This window comes from Betta splendens, chromosome 22 (assembly GCF_900634795.4).
Source record: "Betta splendens chromosome 22, fBetSpl5.4, whole genome shotgun sequence".
In the NCBI taxonomy this organism is placed as follows: Eukaryota; Metazoa; Chordata; class Actinopteri; order Anabantiformes; family Osphronemidae; genus Betta; species Betta splendens.
The window spans coordinates 8,157,115-8,178,787 of NC_040900.2; the positions used below are offsets into that span (position 1 = coordinate 8,157,115).

General features: G+C 44.6%; 1 protein-coding gene across 7 annotated transcripts; it reads left to right on the top strand.

Moving 5' to 3' along the window:
* The first annotated feature begins 910 nt into the window (after positions 1–910).
* On the top strand, positions 911–21,085 carry stxbp5b (syntaxin binding protein 5b (tomosyn)). 7 transcript variants are annotated; one of them, XM_055505978.1, is made up of 29 exons: positions 911–1,437; positions 2,985–3,082; positions 5,831–5,912; positions 5,994–6,094; positions 6,969–7,103; positions 8,316–8,379; positions 8,936–9,019; positions 9,299–9,422; positions 9,558–9,636; positions 10,192–10,346; positions 10,434–10,506; positions 10,694–10,841; positions 10,959–11,026; positions 11,123–11,163; positions 11,266–11,486; positions 11,657–11,841; positions 12,152–12,277; positions 12,369–12,520; positions 13,178–13,261; positions 13,639–13,698; positions 13,785–13,841; positions 13,937–13,984; positions 14,880–14,930; positions 16,009–16,248; positions 16,563–16,932; positions 17,089–17,254; positions 17,371–17,482; positions 17,605–17,825; positions 17,904–21,085. In XM_055505978.1, exons 1-29 carry the CDS (start codon positions 1,282–1,284, stop codon positions 17,943–17,945), a joined length of 3,543 nt encoding a protein of 1,180 aa, XP_055361953.1. In that variant the 5' UTR covers positions 911–1,281; the 3' UTR covers positions 17,946–21,085. The 7 variants fall into 7 exon arrangements, with proteins under 7 accessions (XP_055361953.1, XP_028995158.1, XP_028995159.1 ...); XM_029139325.3 differs by lacking the exon at positions 13,178–13,261 and adding an exon at positions 15,209–15,274 and having other exon boundaries at positions 912–1,437; XM_029139326.3 differs by lacking the exon at positions 13,178–13,261 and having other exon boundaries at positions 912–1,437.
* Positions 21,086–21,673: the final 588 nt, after the last annotated feature.

Consider the following 21,673-nt stretch of genomic DNA (forward strand, 5'->3'; position numbering starts at 1 on the left):
TTCTAGTTTTACACACAATTCTCTGCTGAGATAGAATAACCTTGTTTTTTCCTCCTTGGGGAACACGAGGAAGGAGGAAATATGACCCATATCCACACACAGACAATGGATTGGATTCAGAATTGGGAACTGAACTGTACAAAAAGGCAGCCCTTCGATCCAATTTCCATGGGAAAGGTCTTTAGGAGGATAATGGGCTACAGGTTAAGAATGAAACACTCTCCTCACTTTTCCAAGCAACATGTGGCATGTTATCACATACTGATATTACAGTATGTGTTACACTTTCATTGCTTTCAATTTTTTAAATTCAATTCCTTTTGGAGAATGTTACTAAAGTTGGTAGATTGCCTGGAGACCAAGGAAACCTAATAAAACAAACATTAGACAAAGCGGAGAGGGAAAAATAGAAGATTAATAAAAATTCTCATTACAAAAGCTAGTGCGGCTAACAAATTGTAAAGAATGAACTTACTAATTAGTTATATTGCTGTTTCTACTATATCTCTCTATATATTTTACAAAAATTAAATGAAACCAACAAATGAGTTGAAAAAACAGGCAATAAATTAAATGGCTTTCATAGATCAAGTTTATTATACTGTAACAATTACACCTTTACAACCGTTTTTAACTGATTTTGTAAATCCCTTGAAGCGAGCTTTAAAAGTCTGTCTGCGGGGAGTGAAAAAACAAGCCAAACCAGTTTCGTTGGACCTGATTGTGGCTCTAAGGTAAAGAATAAAATCCTCAATACGACCACAGGGTCGCTTTTGAACGGGCATCTATGGAAACAGAAGCCACAGTTGTGGTCAAGACCTGTCCTAGCTGAAATCCCGCCCGAGGTCACCGAACGAGACGGGCCACAGAATTCGCTGTAACACCGGGCCCGTGCATCCGGGTGCGCCCAGTGCGCAGACTCCGTCCCCGCCGCAGCTCACTGCGTTTCCGTAGCCAGCTTGCTACCCGCTGAGCTCGGGCTGCTGGCGGACGGCTCACGGAAGCGATTGATCCTGGTCGACTAACGCCGAAGCTGGCCGCATAAATGGCGGATTAACGCTGACATTGGGAAGGACCCGCTGAGTGAGTGCTCGTGAGCCGGGCGCGTTTGGAGAGTGCGCTGGCAACACCCCCCCCCCCCCCCCCCGTGACATGTGAAATGTGTCCAGAAAGATTTTAAGTGTGTTATTTTGGGCTAACTAGCTAGCATACCCCCTCGGACCAGTATATGGTAGCTCGCTGCACCTGTTTCTCCTGCCATCGCCACTGCACCGGGGGAAAATGAAGAAGTTCAACATTAGGAAGGTGCTGGACGGCTTGACAGCGGCGTCTTCCTCCTCCTCCTCCTCCTCCTCCGCGACCGCTCAGCCGGGTGCTCCCAGGGAGAGCGACGCCGTGCAGGAGACCCTCCAGTCGGAGCATTTCCAGCTTTGCAAGGTGGGCTTTCCAATAATAGGAGCTGACGCGAGCGCCCGCGGGCTGCTTTTCGCACGGTGCCAGTCAGATGACGGCGGCGTGAACGTGAGCGATCGCTGGCGTTGTTTTCATCCGGAGCGGCGCTGCTCGCTGGGATGGAAATCTCTGCGCGCAGCGAGCACCAAACAAACACCTGCGACCATTACTGCCCCGATGCTAAAGTTCTTATAGTCATAGTGGCTTAAACAGGTGCTTGGCGGTGTCTCACGGTTGTCAGACTGTAGCTCCGCGACTGTTTGCTTTGCACTGAATCGTTGCCTCGAGTCATTCATTTTTCCAAGTCACTGTTCAAGTCCGTTCAGCTCGTCAAAGCAGAGAAGACGAATGGTAGAAAGGCAAATTCAGTGTCATCTGAATATGACACTGGATGAGGTCGCGCCTGCAGCAGTTTGTCTCCTAATCTGACCGAAATCTAAGCAATTAGAAACAAACAAAGTTCTCATGGTGTTAGTGGAAAGTCACTGCACTTACAATTGTCCCGCTTCGGCTCCGAATACAGTCGACAATTGTTAGAACAATTAGTTTGTTTGTCGTTCACTGCTAAATAGGGTTTGTCATTCATTGGTGCATGTGTGCAGAAGAGTGAGTACATGTGTGTTGAATGCAGTTGCAGGATGGAAAGGACGTCCACCGCATTGAGATTGTTGACATCCAGTGGGTGTAGTTAGTTCCCACAATAGTTCTGCGTGAACCCATTTAATTACACAAAAACTAGATTTGACATATCTCCTAGGCGACATGTTAGCGTTAGCTTTAATACTAATCATATTGAGCTTGTCGTGGATGTTTGGACATTGTTACTGTTCAGAAGGGTGGAATGATCAAAGCCACCGACTTCTCCAGTGCGCAGCATGTGAGTCTTGTTTAAGGCAGATTTGTGAGCGCAAAGCTGTCCTTTAAATCCCGGCCCCACATGATCCACCCCCTCCCCAGCCAACGTCGTGCCATGCGTAGTCCAATAACCGCACGCGGCCACGCTGGTTAATTAGGGCCGACTGAGTGTGAAAACACCGCCGAGACCCAGCCCACCAGCCGAGCCGGGCCGGGCCGGGACCGGAGCGGGTCAGGTCCCCAGGTTCCAGGGCTTTGGCTTTACCTGTTACGTAATCCTGCTGCAAGCTGTACAAAGCTCACGGCCGGCCGGGAAGGGTTTCCAGCGCGAGACAATTGAGTTATGGATGCTTGATGATGATGGCAGGATTTTGGCAGCTGGGACGCTGCAAGATCCTGCAGGCACATACTGCAAATATTCAAAAACAGTGGAATATTTACTGATGCTTTGCAGGACTCAGCTCGCTGTCAGTCAGATGTTAGGGAAAAACATCCCACTCCTCATTTGCACTAATGTTTATGCTCTATCTAATTTAATTTCATAATAAGACTAATCTTTCACACTAATGGATAACATTTCTAGGAGATTATGATAATGTTTTTTCTATACTAATGCCAGCTTAACTGTGTAGCACATGATTGATTGGCTGAGTGGAAAATTCTGCTTTTTCTTGCAGACTGTGCGTCATGGCTTCCCATACCAACCGTCCTCAATGGCTTTTGACCCCGTGCAGAAAATCCTGGCCATTGGGACTCAGGCTGGAGCTTTGAGGCTGTATCCTTTTACTGTTGCCCGAAATATGAAAGTGAAGACCGGGTGGAAAAGTATCGTCAATTGTGCAAACGTCACATGATCAAGGCCCTCATCAGCATTCCAAGGTCTGGGAATGCGCACAGTAAGCGGCCTGTTTTCCTCCTCGTATCAAAAAAGGACGGAAGACAGTCGGTAGCGCAGACGGAGAAGTTGAGAGTTCAGCGGTGGGCGCGAAGCAGACAGATGTGCTTGTGCGCGCCCAGCCAGCAGCCTCCCTCTCCTGGATCACCCAGGCTCATTAGCGGCGTCTCTGCAGTTGCGTGAGCAGCTCCTGTGCCATATGCCGCGGAGCCGGCCTCATCAGCGGCGCTGGCCGCGCCGCGTCGGGACGCCGCCTTATATGTGCTGTAAACACAGCGCGCACGCAGTCACGCTGCCGCAGCGGTGTGTGGCATGAGCGGTGGTCCAGGACGGAGACAACATTCTGGGTCCATGCGTCACGGCAACAAACGCCCCCTTGCATTCCACACGGTTAAGTCCTGCATGTCTTCAGGCTCGGCCCATTGTGTTCGAACACTGAGTTTCCCTTCTGCGATATCCTGCATGGGAGGCCGATCTGCTTTATTTAGATTCATTAGAAGTGGCCTCATCCTCGTCTTCATCCACTCCTCCAGGGCTGTGTTTACAAGGCAACTCCCATAGAACACACACGCCGCTTCCATGTTGTCCTAATGTGTAAGGTGGAGCTGATGGGATTAGTGTCATTCAGGCAATTGGTCCATTTATCAAAAGACAGGCTGTATTGATCCACCTCATTGCTCCTGGAGTTTGGAAGCGCTGCCACAGCTCGGCAGACGTAAGCTCAATGAGGTGTCTACAAGCAATAAATGTCTGCTTTTACAAGATGTGTCTGTAGGACAGTGTTTTAATCAGTGTGTTACAGTAGCCAGTTCGCTGCTGCGTCCAGTTCACGGCCCTTCATTTTTGGCCGGCGCTCCCGCAGTTAAAGGTACTTCTGCCACGAGGAAAAGTGGGGTCGGACGGATCAGATCTCTGACCGTTTCCTTTCAGTCCAGGGCTCTTGAAGGTGTCATTTATTGACGTCACGTTGAAGGTTGCAGCGGGAGCGCTCACTCTCCGCCAACTAGCATGACTAAGAAAACTTCCTGTCTCGGTGGTTATCAGCTGACTACACGAGAAAACATGCTGATAAACTGTTCTGAAAAGCTGTGGTCAACCGCAGTGGTTGACCGAAGGGGGAAGTACGAGGTGTATGACTAGTGCGTGTGAAGGCAAGCAGTCACGATGAAAGTGGAGGCCTTGCAATGCCGCACATGCATATCATATGCATAGTATTTTGTCTCTTCTTCTTCTCATTCTTGCACAATCCCATGATGTCCCGTCGCTGAGGAAGGTCCCACACTTCTGGTTCTGGATCTGGTTGTCGCTTGTGTGCGGTCGCATCGAACCTCTTGACGTGTCGAGGGCAGGAAGCTCCTCTCGCTCACCGCACTGAAGCAGCCTTACTCAGAGGTTCATTTTACTAGTTTCCTGCCGGCGCCCGAGAGCGGCGCGTCGGCTGCAAACCACGGTGCGACGGAATGACACCGCGCCGAAGCGTTAGCGCTCGCCGAGAAAGCAAACAGGCCGTAACGCTAGCTTGAATCAACAGTGACGGTCCTGTTGAGGGGATCCTGCTCTGTGCAGGAACATCCAACACGGCCGCGTTACTCATTAACATTTCTCACTCTGTTCTTTATGCACAACCAGAGGCTATGAAACAGACTTAATGACTCTTCCTCCTCCACATTGGACTTTTGAAGACTTGGTATCCATTAGTAATTCTAAAAAATGTTCTTTGCTGGAGCTAAAATAGGACACGGAGGTCACAGGTGAGTGGGAGTTCAGTTGCCAGTGGCTTTGGAACCTCTTTAAAAGTCTCTACGTCTGAGTTTGCCTCCATGGTTGAAGTGATGCCCGGCGTTGAAGCTGCACTAAAGCAATCTCCTGTGACCCCACCTTAGTTTGTTTAAAGCACCCAGGGATTGTTTGATCACAGCTCGGTTAATCCTGCAGAGTCAGCTCGAAATAGAGGCGCGAGTGAACCGAGCGGCCCGTGTTCGGAGGTCAACTTGATTTCATTAGGAGTCCAAGAATCGCCGCACCTTTTTGTCTTTGTCCGCCCAGAGGCTCTGTGATTACATCTTGTCCACACACCAGCTCTGTGTAAGAGATTAGCGAGCGGTTGAAGCAGACAAAGCTGTTCCTCGTGATCCACGGCTCGTGCACTGGGAGTTTTTCATTTCGGCCCTCGTGCCTGTGCGGTGGCACGCCGCTGTGCTCGCTTCTGGTTTTTGGTGTAGTTCAAGCACAGTTCATATTGAGCCTGGAAATCTGCTTTTCAAAGGACAGATTTAGCAGACGGTGAACGGTGCAGAAATGGGGGGGGGGGGGGGGGGGCTGTTAAGTTAATCTGGCTGCCGTCATATTGACTGACGCATGTGAATAAATAAGGCAGACAGGGCCCACTGATTTTATTTATAACTCAGTAGTTTGATTTGTTTTGTGTTCCTGGCAAAGCCTGTTTCAGAATGTAAGCTGAAAATGCCAACACACAGAGACGCCTGGAAAGAAAGAGCACATCTTAATCAACAATCAAAAGACACATGTTCCTGTTGTGAGTTATCGGTTTACTGTACATAACCTACATACATGAAATGCTTTTCTGCACGTGTTCTGGCGGTTTTCTTTGACGGAGCTGAACTTCAGCTTCGGCCGCGCCGGTGTGGAGTGCTACTGCCAGCACGAGAGCGGGGCCGCCGTCATCCAGCTCCAGTTCCTGATCAACGAGGTCTGTTGCCACTGCTTGATCCTCATCTCTGTGCTTGCTTCGTTTCTTCCTCTCATTGGCTCTCCTTCACCTTCCCTCCAGGGGGCGCTGGTGAGTGCCTTAGCGGATGACAGCGTCCACCTGTGGAACCTGAGGCAAAAGATCCCAGCGATCCTGCATTCGCTCAAGTTCAGCAGGGAGAGGTAGGGAGACACGTCATGATGCTGAAAGGGGAAGCTGGCTCACAACCGGCCACGAGCTTTACGCTGCGCAATTTCCTGTTATGTTGTGGGCATGTTTTGGATGAAACACCTATTAGTGATCTTTTATGTATTTGTTTATCACGAGCATCCTAATGGTTCATGTTTTGCACCAAACAGGAAACCTAAACAGTAGTATCCTCTTCTGAATATGAAGAAATTATATCTTCTGGTATGAAAATGAGAAAAAGCTATGACAATAACATGTCATTTTTTTAAACTGTGTAACTTATTTACAGACTCTTGTTGCACAGACACCTTTGGACCACTAAGAATATTCCTTCAGTTAAAAATTAATGAGCGGTTGTTAAGTAATAATGTCTTAACACTTAAAACTGCATTGTCAAATTTCCATACATTGTTAACTGCAGATTAAATATATATATATATATATATATAAATAATAAAAACTAAACATTTTATTTCATGTGCATCATTTCTTCACTGTGCATTGTAAACCTACAGTATAGTTGCCAAAAGTGACTCTCAACGTCTGTGTAGAGCAGGATGTGTGGACATGACGAGTCTAACTAAATAATACAGCGTAACATCTCGTCCGTTTGACACGGTAAATCCGGTTTTCCCAGCAGTTGAGACAAGACAGCAGTATTTACTGTGCGATTCCTTCCCCCTGCTCTATATATAGTCCGCCTTCATTAGTGTGACACAGAGCAAGGCCTTTGTAATTAAATCTTAGTCACTTGCTACTCCGTCCAGTTAGACCAGCGTGATTAGGGGAGAGACTGACGCTTTGATGGGGCTGAGTCATAGGATAATGAATAGCTCGGTGGTGATGCATCCTGATCTCCTCCTGCAGAATCACATACTGCCACCTGCCCTTCCAGAGCAAATGGCTGTACATCGGCACAGAAAGAGGAAACATCCACATCGTCAACGTGGAGTCCTTCACTCTCTCAGGCTACGTCATCATGTGGAACAAAGCCATCGAACTGTGAGTCCGTATTTCCCTGCTGTCTTTTATTGCTGGTCCCTGTTTGTTCTCTGGATCAGTGTGAGTGAGGTGGCGATTGTGCAATGCCAGAATTTGCAGTGCCGACTCCTGGAGGTGTCTCGCTTCCTGATTCAACAGAACATCTTTGACAGGAAGTGCCCACTGTACTTGTGTCACCCACTCTCGCAACACCCACTGTGAGCATCACAAGGAATTTTACATCACATCTGTTGGATTCAAGTTTCACCTGTGTTGCAAACAACACATGCAGGTGAACCAGTGTTAGATATTTAAACCAATATAAGTTTCCCTACTGAGGGTTTTTATAGTCTACTAGTGAACAAATAATAAATCGAGACAGTGACTTGCAGCTGACATTGGAAGTGGAGTATAAAGCTCCCTGCACACGGCTGCTGGTGAAATCTGTTAAATTGCTGTTTTAGATCTGGGAGTTGAAAGTGTCAGAACAGCAAAGTATGCCATCAGTTCAGTTACATGTCTCAGGAGCAGACAGTTGATGGGAGAGATGGGAAATGATTTTGTCTGACTGATTGAAAATGATTAAAGGGCTGAGCTCCTGGCAGTAGGAGGAAATTCAAAACGTGATATTCAATCTCATTACAGTTACTCCAGAAAGTGAGGAATTTACTACGCTATGCATATGATTTAATTCTGATTAAACTGAACAGGGCTTTAAGTTGGTCACTTTGGAGTTCAGCAGCTGGAGTTCACATCCCCACACCCCCTCAGTCACTGCTACATCTTTGACTGTATCGACTCACCAGCAGCAATGAGATCATTAGCCACTGTAGCCAGACCACATTCAGAGGCTACAACACTTTCTTTAGGCCAGACTCTTTCGCTTCCTCCATGCCCCTTGCTCCGTTGCCACGGTGATGCAGTCTCCACACTCTAATATCCCACAGACCCTCATGTGACCCTGCTCTTTTCTCTGGGCCTTTTCCTCATGTTGTGTTGTCTCGTTCCTGATTGTACTGATGCACATTTTAATTTTATATTATCGATTTCTGTCTTAATTCTTTGCTTCTGTAGTGTATACATTTTTTTAAATTTCATCTACTCTCTGTCCATAAGCTACACAGCATATTACAGACGTTCATCAGATGCTGTCACTCGTCAGGTACATTATGTTCTTGCACGCCGCCATAAATATTCTGTGTTCTTCTGTCTCTTCTCTCTAAACCTGCACAGATCCACTAAGACGCACCCAGGGCCTGTTGTGCACATCAGTGACAACCCTATGGACGAGGGAAAGGTAACCGATAAGATGCAGTATTGTAGAGCCTGTATAAATGTTCTTATTAGCATACTTTACTTTCTTTGTTCAGCATAGATGCTGCAGCACAGACAGCACAAGAGCCGTTGTCCAGCCTCAATGGAGAATGATAGGCAAACATTCCCAGCTAATTGAAATGTCAATGGTTTACATTAGATTTTGCGTCGCCGTCAGACTGTAATCGAGAGATTTGTTGCCAGGCTAATCTAACAACAGAGGCAGAAGTCACGCCAATAGTCCAGAATGCATTGTACCTGTTGAGTCTGATGTGGTCAGCTATTAATACATCTACCTTTGAATAATTGTTAATAGCTAATGCTGCTTATTTAAAATTATTTATTCATGATTTAATTGATTTTTGTTTGACTGGTTTACTTAGTGAATGAGAACATGTTTTCTGGTATAGTTGTAAATCACAATTAGTAGTCTCAAAATAACAATAAAGAAGAAAAAAGACTGTGGTGATGTGCATGGGTACCGTCCACGTTTATGTTCCTAAGCTCTGCTTTCTGCTTTGCCTCTCTTGTGATTGCAGCTTCTTATTGGATTTGAGTGTGGGGTTGTGGTGTTATGGGACTTGAAGTGCAAAAAGGCTGACTATCGCTACAACTATGATGAGGTAGGTGTTATTTCCTGTACGCTGTGGATTTCTCACAGTTGTGTCTAAAACAGGCTTAATCTTAAGATGTTTATGACTAGTTTGTCTTCATCCGAGATCAAAGGTGCTGGTACGACTACAGGATGTTGTTGCTTAGTGGACTGGAAGTAGGATCAAAAGATCTATTTGCTTAAGTTATAAAAAAATGAGCAGACCAAATAAACAAAACCAAAAAAACACCTTTTAAAAGTTTCATGTGCATTGTTTGACCCTAACATTGTGCTGTCTCTTGTCTTTCAGGCGATCCACTCAGTCGCCTGGCACCATGAGGGTAAACAGTTCGTTTGCAGCCACTCTGACGGCACTTTGACCACGTGGAACATACGAGCCCCTGCCAAGCCCGCGCAGATCATCACGCCACATGGTAGGACCTGTTACCTGTTACATACTGTAGCCACCTATGTCCATCCAAAGTCACAGCTCTGATCGGAGAAAACGTGAACATGCTGCACCTTGTTTCTTTGTATGTTCCTCATTTTTGACACTTGAACTCTACTAGGAAAGCAGCCTAAGGATGGAAAAAAGCCAGAACCATGCAAGCCTATCCTGAAAGTGGAATACAAAACAACAAGGGCTGGGTAAGTGTGAGGGGTCCTCACCCTTCCTGTGTCTTAACCCGTTCTGGTCTGGATCCATATCCTGTACTAACTGGCCCTTCCTGTTATTCTATCACAAAACCATATACTCTACCTAACAGGGCGGTCCCACCCTAATGGTTTAAACACTCACATTACCTATATAGCTGTCATGAAGCAGAGGTCAAAGGTTAATTACGTACAAGACAAAAAGAGAGTTACGTCAAGGTTAGAGCAAGAACACCAAACTTTCTCATGAAACACTCAGAAGTTAACAATTTCACATCAACTGGTCTGATGCCCTATATTTTTTCTCAGGTATTAGAGGACGAGGGTTAATATAGTTGTCATTATAAATAAAAAGTAGGCTTCTCCTGTCATAGATACCCTTGAAACGGGGCCGAAGTATCTCCAGAGGAAGCACAACAGTAAAACTTGAGTGTCCCTCCTCACCCTTTTGCCATTAAGTAGACCATGTAGGGTTTCACCTTCACAGTGAAAGGAAATTTGCCGAGTAGGCAATTAAAATGCTGGTGTGTGTGTGTTTGCTGAACTCAGGGACCCATTCATCGTCCTGTCTGGAGGACTGTCTTACGATACGGTGGGGAGGAGGGCTTGCCTCACCGTGATGCATGGGAAGAGCACAGCCGTCCTGGAGATGGACTACCCCATTGTGGATTTCCTAACGCTGTGTGAAACCCCATATCCAAACGGTGAGCTGTACCTCAGACCGGCTTGAATATCTTAGACTCTGAATCTGTGTTAGCTCATTGTTAATTGTGTGCTGTTCTGTCTGCCAGACTACCAGGAGCCTTATGCTGTGGTGGTCCTACTGGAGAAGGACTTAGTTGTAATAGATCTCGGACAGATTGGGTAATTATCCAGCTTTCCAAATATAGCTGCACGTCACACAACACCCAAGCAAAACAGCTTATTGAGAAATTTGCAGACATTTTAATAAATAATAGATGTGTTCAAAACTATTCCTGCACTTTTTTTATCAACTTGTAACTTTTCCTCTTTAAAACATTTTGTCTTTTATTTCTTAAAATTATAACAGGTACCCAATATTTGAGAATCCATATCCTCTGTGTATCCATGAGTCCCCAGTGACCTGCTGTGAGTACTTTGCCGACTGCCCTGCTGAACTCATTCCTGCACTTTATTCTGTTGGAAGCCGGCAAAAGAGACAAGGTTACAGCAAGAAGGTAACTCGTTTCAAAATGCACTGACGTTGCATCTATCCTTGAACCGTGGCTGCAAAGAGAATCATGATATTTGGTATTATTGTCGCATTCGATCAAGTTTTGTTCTCATTTCAACAGGAATGGCCCATTAGTGGTGGAAACTGGGGCCAAGGCACTCAGAGTTACCCAGAGATCATAATGACGGGGTTAGCAACAAGTGAATGAAATGATACGTTTGTGGTTGAAGCACAACTTTGAACCACATAACCTCTGTTTATGTTCTTTGGTCCCCCCCAAAATAGACACGCTGACGGGTCGGTCAAGTTTTGGGATGCTTCTGCGTGTGAGTAGTTTAGGTTCTTACTTTCGTCTTTCTATTTTAAAATTACAGTGATTATATTGCTCAGTGAGAATAACCACGTCTGTCTTTCCACGCCTTTTAAAGTAATGCTTCAAATGCTGTACAAGCTTAAGACTGCTAAGGTGTTCGAGAGGGCTCGCAGTAAGGACGAGAAGCCAAGTACAGACATAGTAGATGAGGACCCGTTCGCCATCCAGGCCTTGTCGTGGTGCCCTGAGAGCAGGATGCTCTGCATAGCTGGAGTGTCTGCCCACGTCATCGTTTATAGGTTCAGCAAACAAGAAATTACCACGGAAGAGGTGCAGGTGTGTAAATAGCCACTCCACGGCCATGTAGCTCTTATGTAAGAGATGTCTGCCTTGTGTTTTTCTCTCTTTAGGGTAATTTATCCAACAGGGTGTGATGCATAAGCAGGTCATTTGATGGGTGGAAGTCCTCTAATTAATCTCTTTTTGCTCTGCTCTCTGGTGTTTAGCTTCTGGAAGTGCGGATGCAGAGCGACTTCAATGATGTGGACTCTCCTGAGGCGGCGGGGGAGCACACCCCCACCATGCCGACCCCCGGCGCATCCTCCAGCCCTCAGGAGAGCGAACCTCCCCTTCAGCCCACCACAGGCTGCAACTCTACAGACGGACCACGGGACAATATACCATGCCTACAGTTGAATAATTCTATTTACTTGTTTTTGTTCAGCTGTCTTTGATTATAAAGCTGGTTATTACTGATCAGACCCAAACCTGACGCATTTTAGCAAGTGATGTGCTTATCGATTCTCCATCTGTTCAGTCCTGTATAAAGTACATCAGGGGGGAATCCTCTATAAAAATGATTAACTTGTTGTGACAGTAAAATGGTGATGGGGGAATAATGATAATAAAAAGTGGTGATATTGTCAGTGTGTCTCACCAAAAGGGTGATAATTCACATCAGCGGCGTCCTGCTGTTACACCCTGCTGTGTGTTTGTTGCAGGGTGCGGAGCTCCCCGCTGAAGCAGTCTCCGGGCTACCAGGTGAAGCTGGTGATCCAGCTGGTGTGGGTGAGCGGGGAGCCTCCTCAGCAGATCACCAGCCTGGCCATCAACTCCTCCTACGGCCTGTAAGCATCAGTCACACCTCCAGATATTTTACCCTGACATCAAATGCAGCTGGGTCCATCGCCACTCTGCTACGCCTCCCGTGTTTTTCAGTGTGGTGTTTGGAAACAGTAACGGCCTGGCCGTAGTGGACTACCTCCAGAAGACTCTGCTTCTCAACATTGGCACATCGGAGCTGTACAGCCCATCGGAGCCCTACCAGAGGCAGCCTCGGTCCCCGCGCAAAGCTCGGCAGCCCTCTGGAGGTGAGCCGCAGTGCACCAGCTACATCTGTGTCTGTTCCCCCTTGGTCTCTCTCCAATTACTGAGTACCTGCACAGGCTGTCGTCTAAAAGCTTCAGTTGCTTATGCGATAGTGTCGCCAAAGCACTCGAAACATTCAGGTGAATAAGCCTGTCTGTGGCTGTTGGATGTAGATTAAAGAGGCAGGGCTGAGACTTGGCAGCTGCCTCGACTTTGCACGGTGAGCACCACCCCCTGCAGTAGCTTCTCTCCCTCAACAGGGGGCATCACTAACAGATTCTCCATCTGTTCAGTTGGACCGGGCAAAGACGGTGAAGCGAGCGTGTTAGTGATGTGTGCATTGTGAGAGGACGCTGTGTCGTTGCTGCTTTGCTCTATTAAATCAGCTTGTGCTTTCATTTGAACCATACATGAGCCTTGCTACAGTATCTATCACTGGCTCTTTTTGTCTAATCATCCTGGTTTCATAACTCACAGTCATTCAGCTCGGTCTCAGTGGCCTGGTGCTAGATTTGTTTTGTTACACTCTTCAATGTGAGGTGCTAAATTAGAAATATGATTTCACGATTAAGTTTCCAAATCTAGCAGCAAGAGCCTGAGAATCGCATCTTTGTTCTCTCATGATTTCTGATCACTTCTCTCTCTGTGAATTGACAAAGACATTCCAAATGTGGCGTCTTACATGTCCAGACTTTCTAACTTGTACACAGAGTCTGTGAAAAAGCTGCGCTCATCTCATTTCAGTAAGTCCTATTGTGTCTGCCCCCCCCCCAGTCCTTTTCTGTCATAGGTAGATGCCTTTGGATTTTGTTATAGCAGCCCCCAGTTCCCCAAAGCTTGCTATTGACTTTTTGAAAGGCTCAGCATTAAGCTTAGAGTAAATTGAAAAAGTCGACAAATGCTATAACACAAACCAGTTGTGTATGTTTCAACCCTGCCTCCTGTCATACTAGACAAATAGGTCGTATTTGGAAACTCCAGTGTGGCGTATTTACTTTATGGGTAGCATCCCTGTCTTTGTTTAAATAGGTCACCCTCTGTCACCATCTTACTGTACTTTACTGTTAGAGGTCACGTGACTTGCTTAATTTCTCTAATTACTCCTCTGTGGGTCCAACAGCCCTTTGCGAAGCCAACGATGGGTCCAACACCTCAGATGACCGCAAATCGCCTACTTCGGGTAAGCCTCGGCGGTTCACACGCATGAAATCCAGTCATTTTCTTTGAAACACTATTTCAAGTGCTGCTGTTTGTCACGCGCTGTAGGACCTACCTCACCGTGCAATTCAGACGATGAACGAAAGCAGAAGTTCATAGACAAGGGTACTGTACTGTGTTAGCCAGTTAGCCCCGCTAGCTCAAGCATTCATGACATGGCTGCTGTTTGTCTCATTTGTCTTTTTGAACCTCATTTCTAGTGAAGTTGAAAAGCAGACGCTTTTCCAAGACGGTTGCCAGTGACTTTGGTAGCGTATCATCCAGATGTATTCTCTGTGATTGCTCCCTCTGCCTCTGAATGACGGCGTTCTAACCACATTGTGCCTTAATCCTACATCAATCTGTGCTTGTTGTGCCAATGAGGGAAGGAAGAGCATTCAGGAAATGTACTTTTCCTAATCACACGTTTTTGTGGCTTTATGGCTGATTTAAGAAAATAATTAGGTCTTTTTCAAATGCATGATGGGACATCTTTTAAATTTCATGCTTCAGATTTTCTATGCAGAACCTTGGCTACAGTACACAGATGCTACACAACTGCAGATAGAAATTCAGCTAAATCATTTCTACAGATTTCAAAGCATAGAAAATCTGCTGCAGTCTTTAACGTACTAATGTCTAACCACGTCACTTCAAGTGAGTTATTTCTCTTTGGTTGTACTGTAAATACTGGCTGTGTGTGTGTTTCTGAAACCAGGGTTTGTCTACCTACTGACTCTTTTCACTCTTTCTCCCTCTCTCTTTGCATACCTACAGTTTATTACTATAACAGAATTGTATTGGCCTCGTTTCTTGACTGCCCCTTGCTTTGTTTGACATTACAGGCCCTCTGGTCGTCTGTAATGCTTCACATCCTCATTTGTATTCTCAGTGTGGTTACAGCTTACAACAATGTCTGTGCGTTTCAGTGTCTGATGGTTAAAACTCCCAGTCTCCAACCACAGAATGAGGAGCATATGCAGCAGCCGTCCCTACGACAACTCTTACAATCACAATTTGCTATTTGCACAGTTAATAAATTATAACAAATTATAAAATGGATAATATGAACAGATTGTAATTTATTCTAGTAACCTCTGATTCTTCAGAATGTGTAGCCATCATTCCTTAGTCATAAAATCAGGGTATTTGTTTCTGTTGCAGCCAAGATGTCACGGAAAATTAGCTCGTCTGGTGATCAAAAGCCAGAGCAGGGTAAGCCAAAACTAATGCCTTCTGTTTCCTCACATACTTTACAGGTTTCCATAATGTCCTTTGCATCATCTGCTTTTTATTAGGTTGACAGCTGCAAAATACACATGTACTGTATTAGAGGCAAGCGGTTATGGTCTTGTAGCAGATATGAGACTTGTTTTGGGCTGCTGTACTGAGCTGTACCGCTAACTGCTGAACATTTGTGCTGTGAGCAGAGAAGAGGTTCCAACATCTGCACTTTTTCACATTTAAGATGCCCTTTTATTGTATAAACAAAGGCAAGGTGGCAGCCAGGAGGATCCAGAAGAGAGGCATCCATAAAACTAAGTCACCCCGTGGCTTCAGTGAGTGGACCAGCCATGATCTGTCTTGGGCTGAAGTGGGATAAGTGATACTAAACCCCAACCACTGCTGGGACTTTTATTGTTAACAGGTTGACAAATGGCACTAATCCTCTGACAATGGATGTTTCCTCCTTTTCGAGAAAGTCCAACTGGCTTGACTGCACTCGGTGTTAAAAATCTTGCTTCTGTCGTTTTACAGTTTCCCTTGTGAAGAACATACATGACAGGCGGTGTGTGTAGCCGTCCCCCGTGTGTGCCATTTCGTTTTATTCCTGTTAAGATCCCTCATTAGCATTTTCAAGAGGGCAAAGCCAGACAGTAATGAGGCATGAACAACTCCTGCTCCTTAAATACCAGTTCTTCTTTGGGAGTCGCTGTAGTGCTATTTGTGTATCTAACACCTTTTGTACATTGAGAATGTTGTTGTAGTCAAACTGAATTGCTGACAAAAGCAATTGAAAACCAGTCCTCAGATGCGAGAACATCTCAATGTCAAGAAATTTTTCATTAACACTGAGGCTTTTTCTCCTCTTGGACCTTTCCAGAAAATATGATAACTGAAATAATAATAATAATTTAATTCACTAATCAAATGATCTAACCTGTTAACTCTGTTTTAACGTTTCTATTTCTCCTGTCTGCATGGAGAATTTTGATTCAGCTCCTGACGGTTGTCGCTTTAACCTAATCATGTCTCCATTCTTCTCCTTTTGTGCCCGCTCTCTGTTGTCCAGATGGCAAGGACAACTCGTTCACCCGCTCACGTAGTTCAAGTGTAACCAGCATAGACCGAGAATCGCGAGAAGCCATCTCGTCTTTTCACTTCTGTGAGAGTTTCCCCCGCAAGACGGACAGCCTGCTCAGTCCCTGTCTGCTGGTGGGCACCACCCAGGGCTTCGTGATAATGGTGGCCCTCAGCCTGCCGCCTGCTGGGGACCAGAGGCTGCAGCAGCCAGTCTGCATCTCCTCCTGTGGTAGGAAGCTGAACTCCATCATTCACCAGCTGTGACTCACATCTGGCCAACGCACAGCAGGATAATTACCATCATTTTGCACTAAACAAAGCTCAGCCTAATATTTGTGCATATCTTGGAGAGTCATAAAAACATAAACACTACTTAGACTGTAAACTCATCATGGACTTGTGTCTTCCTGTGTCTGTGAAGATTTAGGCTCGCTAAAACATGCATGTATTGTTCTACTGTATCATATGCTCTTAGAGCTGAATTGGGGATAGTAGAAGAGACTTAAATCAAGTCTTGATCTCGTTTTAACAACATCTTTCCAGGGACTCTAATGAGACTTAAAGGAGGTATTTTGACCATGGCCCTACTGGATAGCACTGGAACTCTGCTGCCCCCTTCCTACGAGTTATGGTATGACCCAAACACGTCTGATGAGGAGAAGGAGAAAGAGAGGGAGAAGAGCCGGAGGCGCAGGCCAGCGTCGTCACCCTCATCACAAGAGGGTCAAGACTCCCAGTTTGCTGTGCTGTGTTCAGAGAAACAGGCCAAAGTGGTGGCTGTGCCCTCTCAGACCTGCCTCTACAAGCACAGCATCACGGAGACCTCTTTTGTGCTGAGGGCTGATGTTGTGCAGATGGCTGGAACTAACTGCGTCGCCTGTTTCTGTGCTAATGGGCACATCATGACTCTGAGGTAATACCACTGATGGCTCCTACTGGTTTCCAGAAACCCCATTAACTGTGTTTGTATGTGCAGCACCTTTTTAATGCAAGCATGGAATCCAAATGAAGGCAGATACGGATTTCAGTCGTGACATTTGTGCTATTGTTACACTTGGCGCTTTCCCAGTTTACCCAGTCTGCGGCCTCTGCTGGATGTGAACTACCTGCCGCTGACAGACATGCGGATAGCCCGTACGTTCTGCTTTTCCAACCTGGGTCAGGCTTTGTACCTTACCTCGCCCACTGAGATCCAGAGAATCACCTACAGCCAGGAGACCTGCGACAACCTGCAGGTCAGTCAAAACTCTTTTATTGCTCAATTCAGTTTAGAATCTGACATTTTCAAACATGTCTTAAAAATTATTAGGTAAGTACTAATTTGATGTGATGACATTTCTGGCTTCTACAGGAGATCATCAGTGAGTTATTTACACCTGTGGAGACACCCGAGGCTCCAAACAGAGGTTTCTTCAAAGGACTTTTTGGTGGAGGCGCCCAGTCTCTGGACAGGGAGGACCTCTGTGAGTACATGATTCAGATTCTAACATTTACTGTACATATCATTGTGTTTTTGTATTAGACTGGCCTATAGCAGTAAGAATAGTAACACATCAGCTGTGTTCATATTTTTCATGTTTGGTAGTTGGCGAGACCACGGCTGGTAAGGCCTCCCGTAGCCTGGCCCAGCACATTCCTGGCCCTGGCAGCATGGAGGGCATGAAGGGGGCAGCGTCGGGGGTTGTGGGAGATTTGGCCCGTGCCCGGATAGCCCTGGACGAGAGAGGGCAGAAGCTGGGCGAGCTGGAGGAGAGGACAGCAGCCATGATGGCCAGCGCAGAGTCCTTCTCCAAACACGCCCATGATGTATGTTCGAGATGTCTTTGAGCTGTTTGTCACGTTAGCTTCCCTTTTCTGACTCTACTTTTTGCAATTTGTGCACAGATGATGCTGAAGTACAAAGATAAGAAGTGGTACCAGCTCTGATGGCAGCGCGCGGAGCATCAGACTCTGTAATCACGCACACCACTATCTCTGAGGAGCTGCAGGTCTCTCTTCTTCTCTCCATTTCTCTCTGCGGGGGGGGGGGGGTTCTGCTCGGCAGAGTCATGCTTTTATTCTCAGCACAATATCATACACTCTGCATTAGCTCAGTCACCGGAGGACCGCCGCAGAGTTCACACTGGCTGACCCAGCGTAATGAGAATGGGAACAAATGGAAGAAGAGAAGCTCTTAGGAAATCTCTCTTTCCATTTCACCTGACAGGGATGATGTTCGTTTAACATCAGTCCACAGAACAGGAGAGATGGGACCTTTCATATCCATCAGTCATGCACTCACTCACACACACATACACATATATATAGATATATACACACACACATACATGCTGTTTTGTTCTAAAAGAGAAAAGACAATTCTGCTAATCATGTACTTGCTGTGGCCTGATTGCAGTTGTTCTTTTTTTCTTTCTCTTCCCTTTATGGTGTCTGCCAAACACAGTGGACTTAAATGAGGAGAAAAGTCTGATGATCCCTTGTCCTTCAAATCTAATCAAGCTAACGTTGATCTGTGTTTCTATATGAATGAGTCAATCAGTGAAGGACTATATGTTGTGTCTAAATAATTTAACTTTGTCCATCTGCTTGTGTCATTATTTGTCTAGACAGGGCCTTTCATGCACTTAACAGTTAACAGTTAAAAAATGGATCAGGAGATGATTGATGAATCTGTTGCCTCTCATTGAATAAGGGCTGGTAGTACATTAGTTGTCATTGACAATTTATTTTGCAGCATTGTCCAACCTAGTTCTTTTAGGTGAGAAAGATAAATGCCGTGTTATCAGAGTGTCACTTTTTTATTTAAAATTAGATTATTTATTGAGTATAATATACTCGATAATAGTTAGGAAGAAAGAAAAAGTTTGTATGCTGGTCGATTCTTTTTTTGTCTATTTATCAATTGAATGAGCAAAAAACATACTAATAATGTTTACCCCAGACAAAGTTTACATGATCTATTGATACACTAGAAACCCTCTGTAGATCTAGCTTTCCTCCAGCTTTAAGGAGGCTGTCACTAGGACATGTATGATGAAGGATGATGTGAAGGGGCAAGAAAAAAGATTGCCCTCGATATAATTAGCGAGTGTATATTTTGGTTACAATATCACAGGTTTATTATAATAAAGATTCTATCAACACATTAGTATTCAAATTAGTTTTTTGGCGTTCTGTCATAACGGGTTCATTTTGTCTTATTTCTTGGTGTGTAGAGAAAAAAAAGCATGTGTCTCTCACAGCGCAATGGAAAAGGTAACGCTGTCTTTGTGTTCGTAGCTGCCAGTCGAAGTGACCGAGCACCGTGGCTGCTGGTCATATCTCTCTAACCCATTCACTTAAAAACTCCTTCTCTTCTGCCTTTGCCTCACGACGCATATATGCTAAGCTCTACCTTTGTGTATATTTGTGTGTTTGTGAACATACATATATTCAGGAATATGTGTATGGGCGCCAATATTTATAATACCGCATAGAAATAGTGTATAGGTCCCTTGAGGTTTTTTTATTTTTGCTTGACAGTGTTTTGTGATTAACTAGAATTCTATTGTATGTTTATTTCCTATTCATGAGTTGCAGGGATATGCTGCTATTTGTGTCCATGTAGGAGCATTATCTGTTGGTCTTTTTGATAAGAGGAAACTTTGTCAGTCCAGATTGCTGCCAAATGTTGTAAATAACGGGACAGCTGGGCACAAATCTGACAGCGCAGGTTCAGGCATTGTGACATACTGTATGCTTGCGGCCATGTTACTTTTCGACACCAAAGAGTTGCTTAATTTCACGGAGTTGTCTTGATTTTCTGAAATGGTAAGAATCTGTCTGGATACCTTGGGCAGCACTCAAGTCAAGAGGTCTACTGTGTTTATTGAGGGGAAGTAGATTGGCTTTAGTTTCTTTATGGCCATGACACCCTCAGTTATTTTGTCCCAATCTGCTGTACGCGTTTTTAGAAGACGGGCACAATTAATTAGAAGAGTTTTTTTTCAAAGTGAGGTGGTCAGACTAGATGAAAATAGTGGGGCTATTTGAGATAGTAGAGTTTATTAAATTATATATAGATATATTATAAATTCAACCAAAAAAAGGTTTTTAACCAAGATGGAAATACAGCATTTTGAAATACAAGCCTTTAATTTTAGCTTATTGATTTTAATATACTCTCTACTGTTGAGATGATGTTTATGTGGGGTTTGCACTATTTTTTTGTACTTAAAATATTTTTGTTAGTATGATTTTTAATGTTCCCTGTCTCTTGTCCCGTTCTTTTATTTTTTTTAATTTTTAACAGGACCAAAACATGTTAGAACCTATGTTTAGCTACACCATTTGCCAGTTATGCTTCACGCTCAGACAGTAACATATATTCATTTCGAAAACACATAATTAGCCATCATTTGGACTTAAAAAACATTTCTGGTTATACTGAACATACTCAAGCTTTGCAACTGCAAAAGGGTCATGTCCTCTCGACGGCCTCGACTCTAAAGTGCTTCAGTTTGCAACATATACTGTATGTCTCAAATGGTCTCTTTTTGCACATTGAAGGATGCATGATATTAAGTGTTTACAAACTTGAAGCACTATGTATTATCCCTCTTAGAGATTGTCTGATCGGGCATCCCTATTTACCACCATTCTGAACAAAACCGAAGAGCTCGTCACACATCCGACACATGCCCAATTTCCATTTGATCATGCCAGTCGTAAATTGAGAGATTATACTGTATGTATTATATTGGTACATCTGTTTGTTACTGTTTGCGTCATTGAAAACTCTTGCTTTCCCGGCACTTTAAAAATGCATCAATATCAACGCGAGGCTCACAGCACCAAGCAGGGGAGCTTAAGGGTTTCTCATTTCCCATACTTCCATCCATCTGTCTTCTGGGATGAATATCTGTGAAGTTGCAGTATTTTCTCATAGTAGGCAATTTTTGTACAGTTTTATTAAAATAAATTTCACATGGATGTCTGACTTAATCTGCTGCCACAAACAATTTAGACTGTAGATACAGTATATATAGATATTGTGCAATGGAAAATAAATGTAAAACTAATCGTAACATGTTTTGACTTGTGTTTTCTGTCTCAAGTGTTGCTGTTTGCTCCCTGGTTTCAGTTGAAAACAGTGTTTTTCTGATCATAACACATGAATCTGTGAAAATGTTTCTTCGAAGGTCCGAGGTGAGTGTTTGCGCCTGCTGAAAACTCATAGGTCATTACAAACGATTTATAGTCATTTCAGATTAAATAGTTATCTTTCAAAACATTTGTGTGACCAAGGTGGCAAATTGTTGTTTGTGGTCACTGTCAAAAAAATGTCCCCAAATAGTTCTACTATTGACACATGTCTATGCAATATGAGTAAATGTTCAATATGTTATCTTACAGTTTAGCTTGTGATGTTATGGGCAGTAAAAGTAATTGATTATCCTAATTAAACATCCAGGTCTCCAGGTATTGGATAATATGAATAAAAAATTAAGTGCATTTATTCCATGCATATTTGATATTTGTTGCAGTGCTGAGCCCTAAACAACATATGTTCCCCGTCTATATCTAGTAAGATGTCCATTCATGTCATTTCAACTTGGCTTTAAAGATCGTATTCTAGCCTACATTACCCAGAATGCCCCGCAGGTGGCGCCGGT

Coding starts and splice junctions, on each gene's coding strand:
- stxbp5b (XM_055505978.1), top strand. CDS start 1,282: ATGAAGAAGTTCAACATTAGGAAGGTGCTGGACGGCTTGACAGCGGCG. Junction 12,278..12,368: donor ATCAACTCCTCCTACGGCCT/GTAAGCATCAGT, acceptor CGTGTTTTTCAG/TGTGGTGTTTGGAAACAGTA. Junction 13,262..13,638: donor GCTGCGCTCATCTCATTTCA/GTAAGTCCTATT, acceptor TGGGTCCAACAG/CCCTTTGCGAAGCCAACGAT.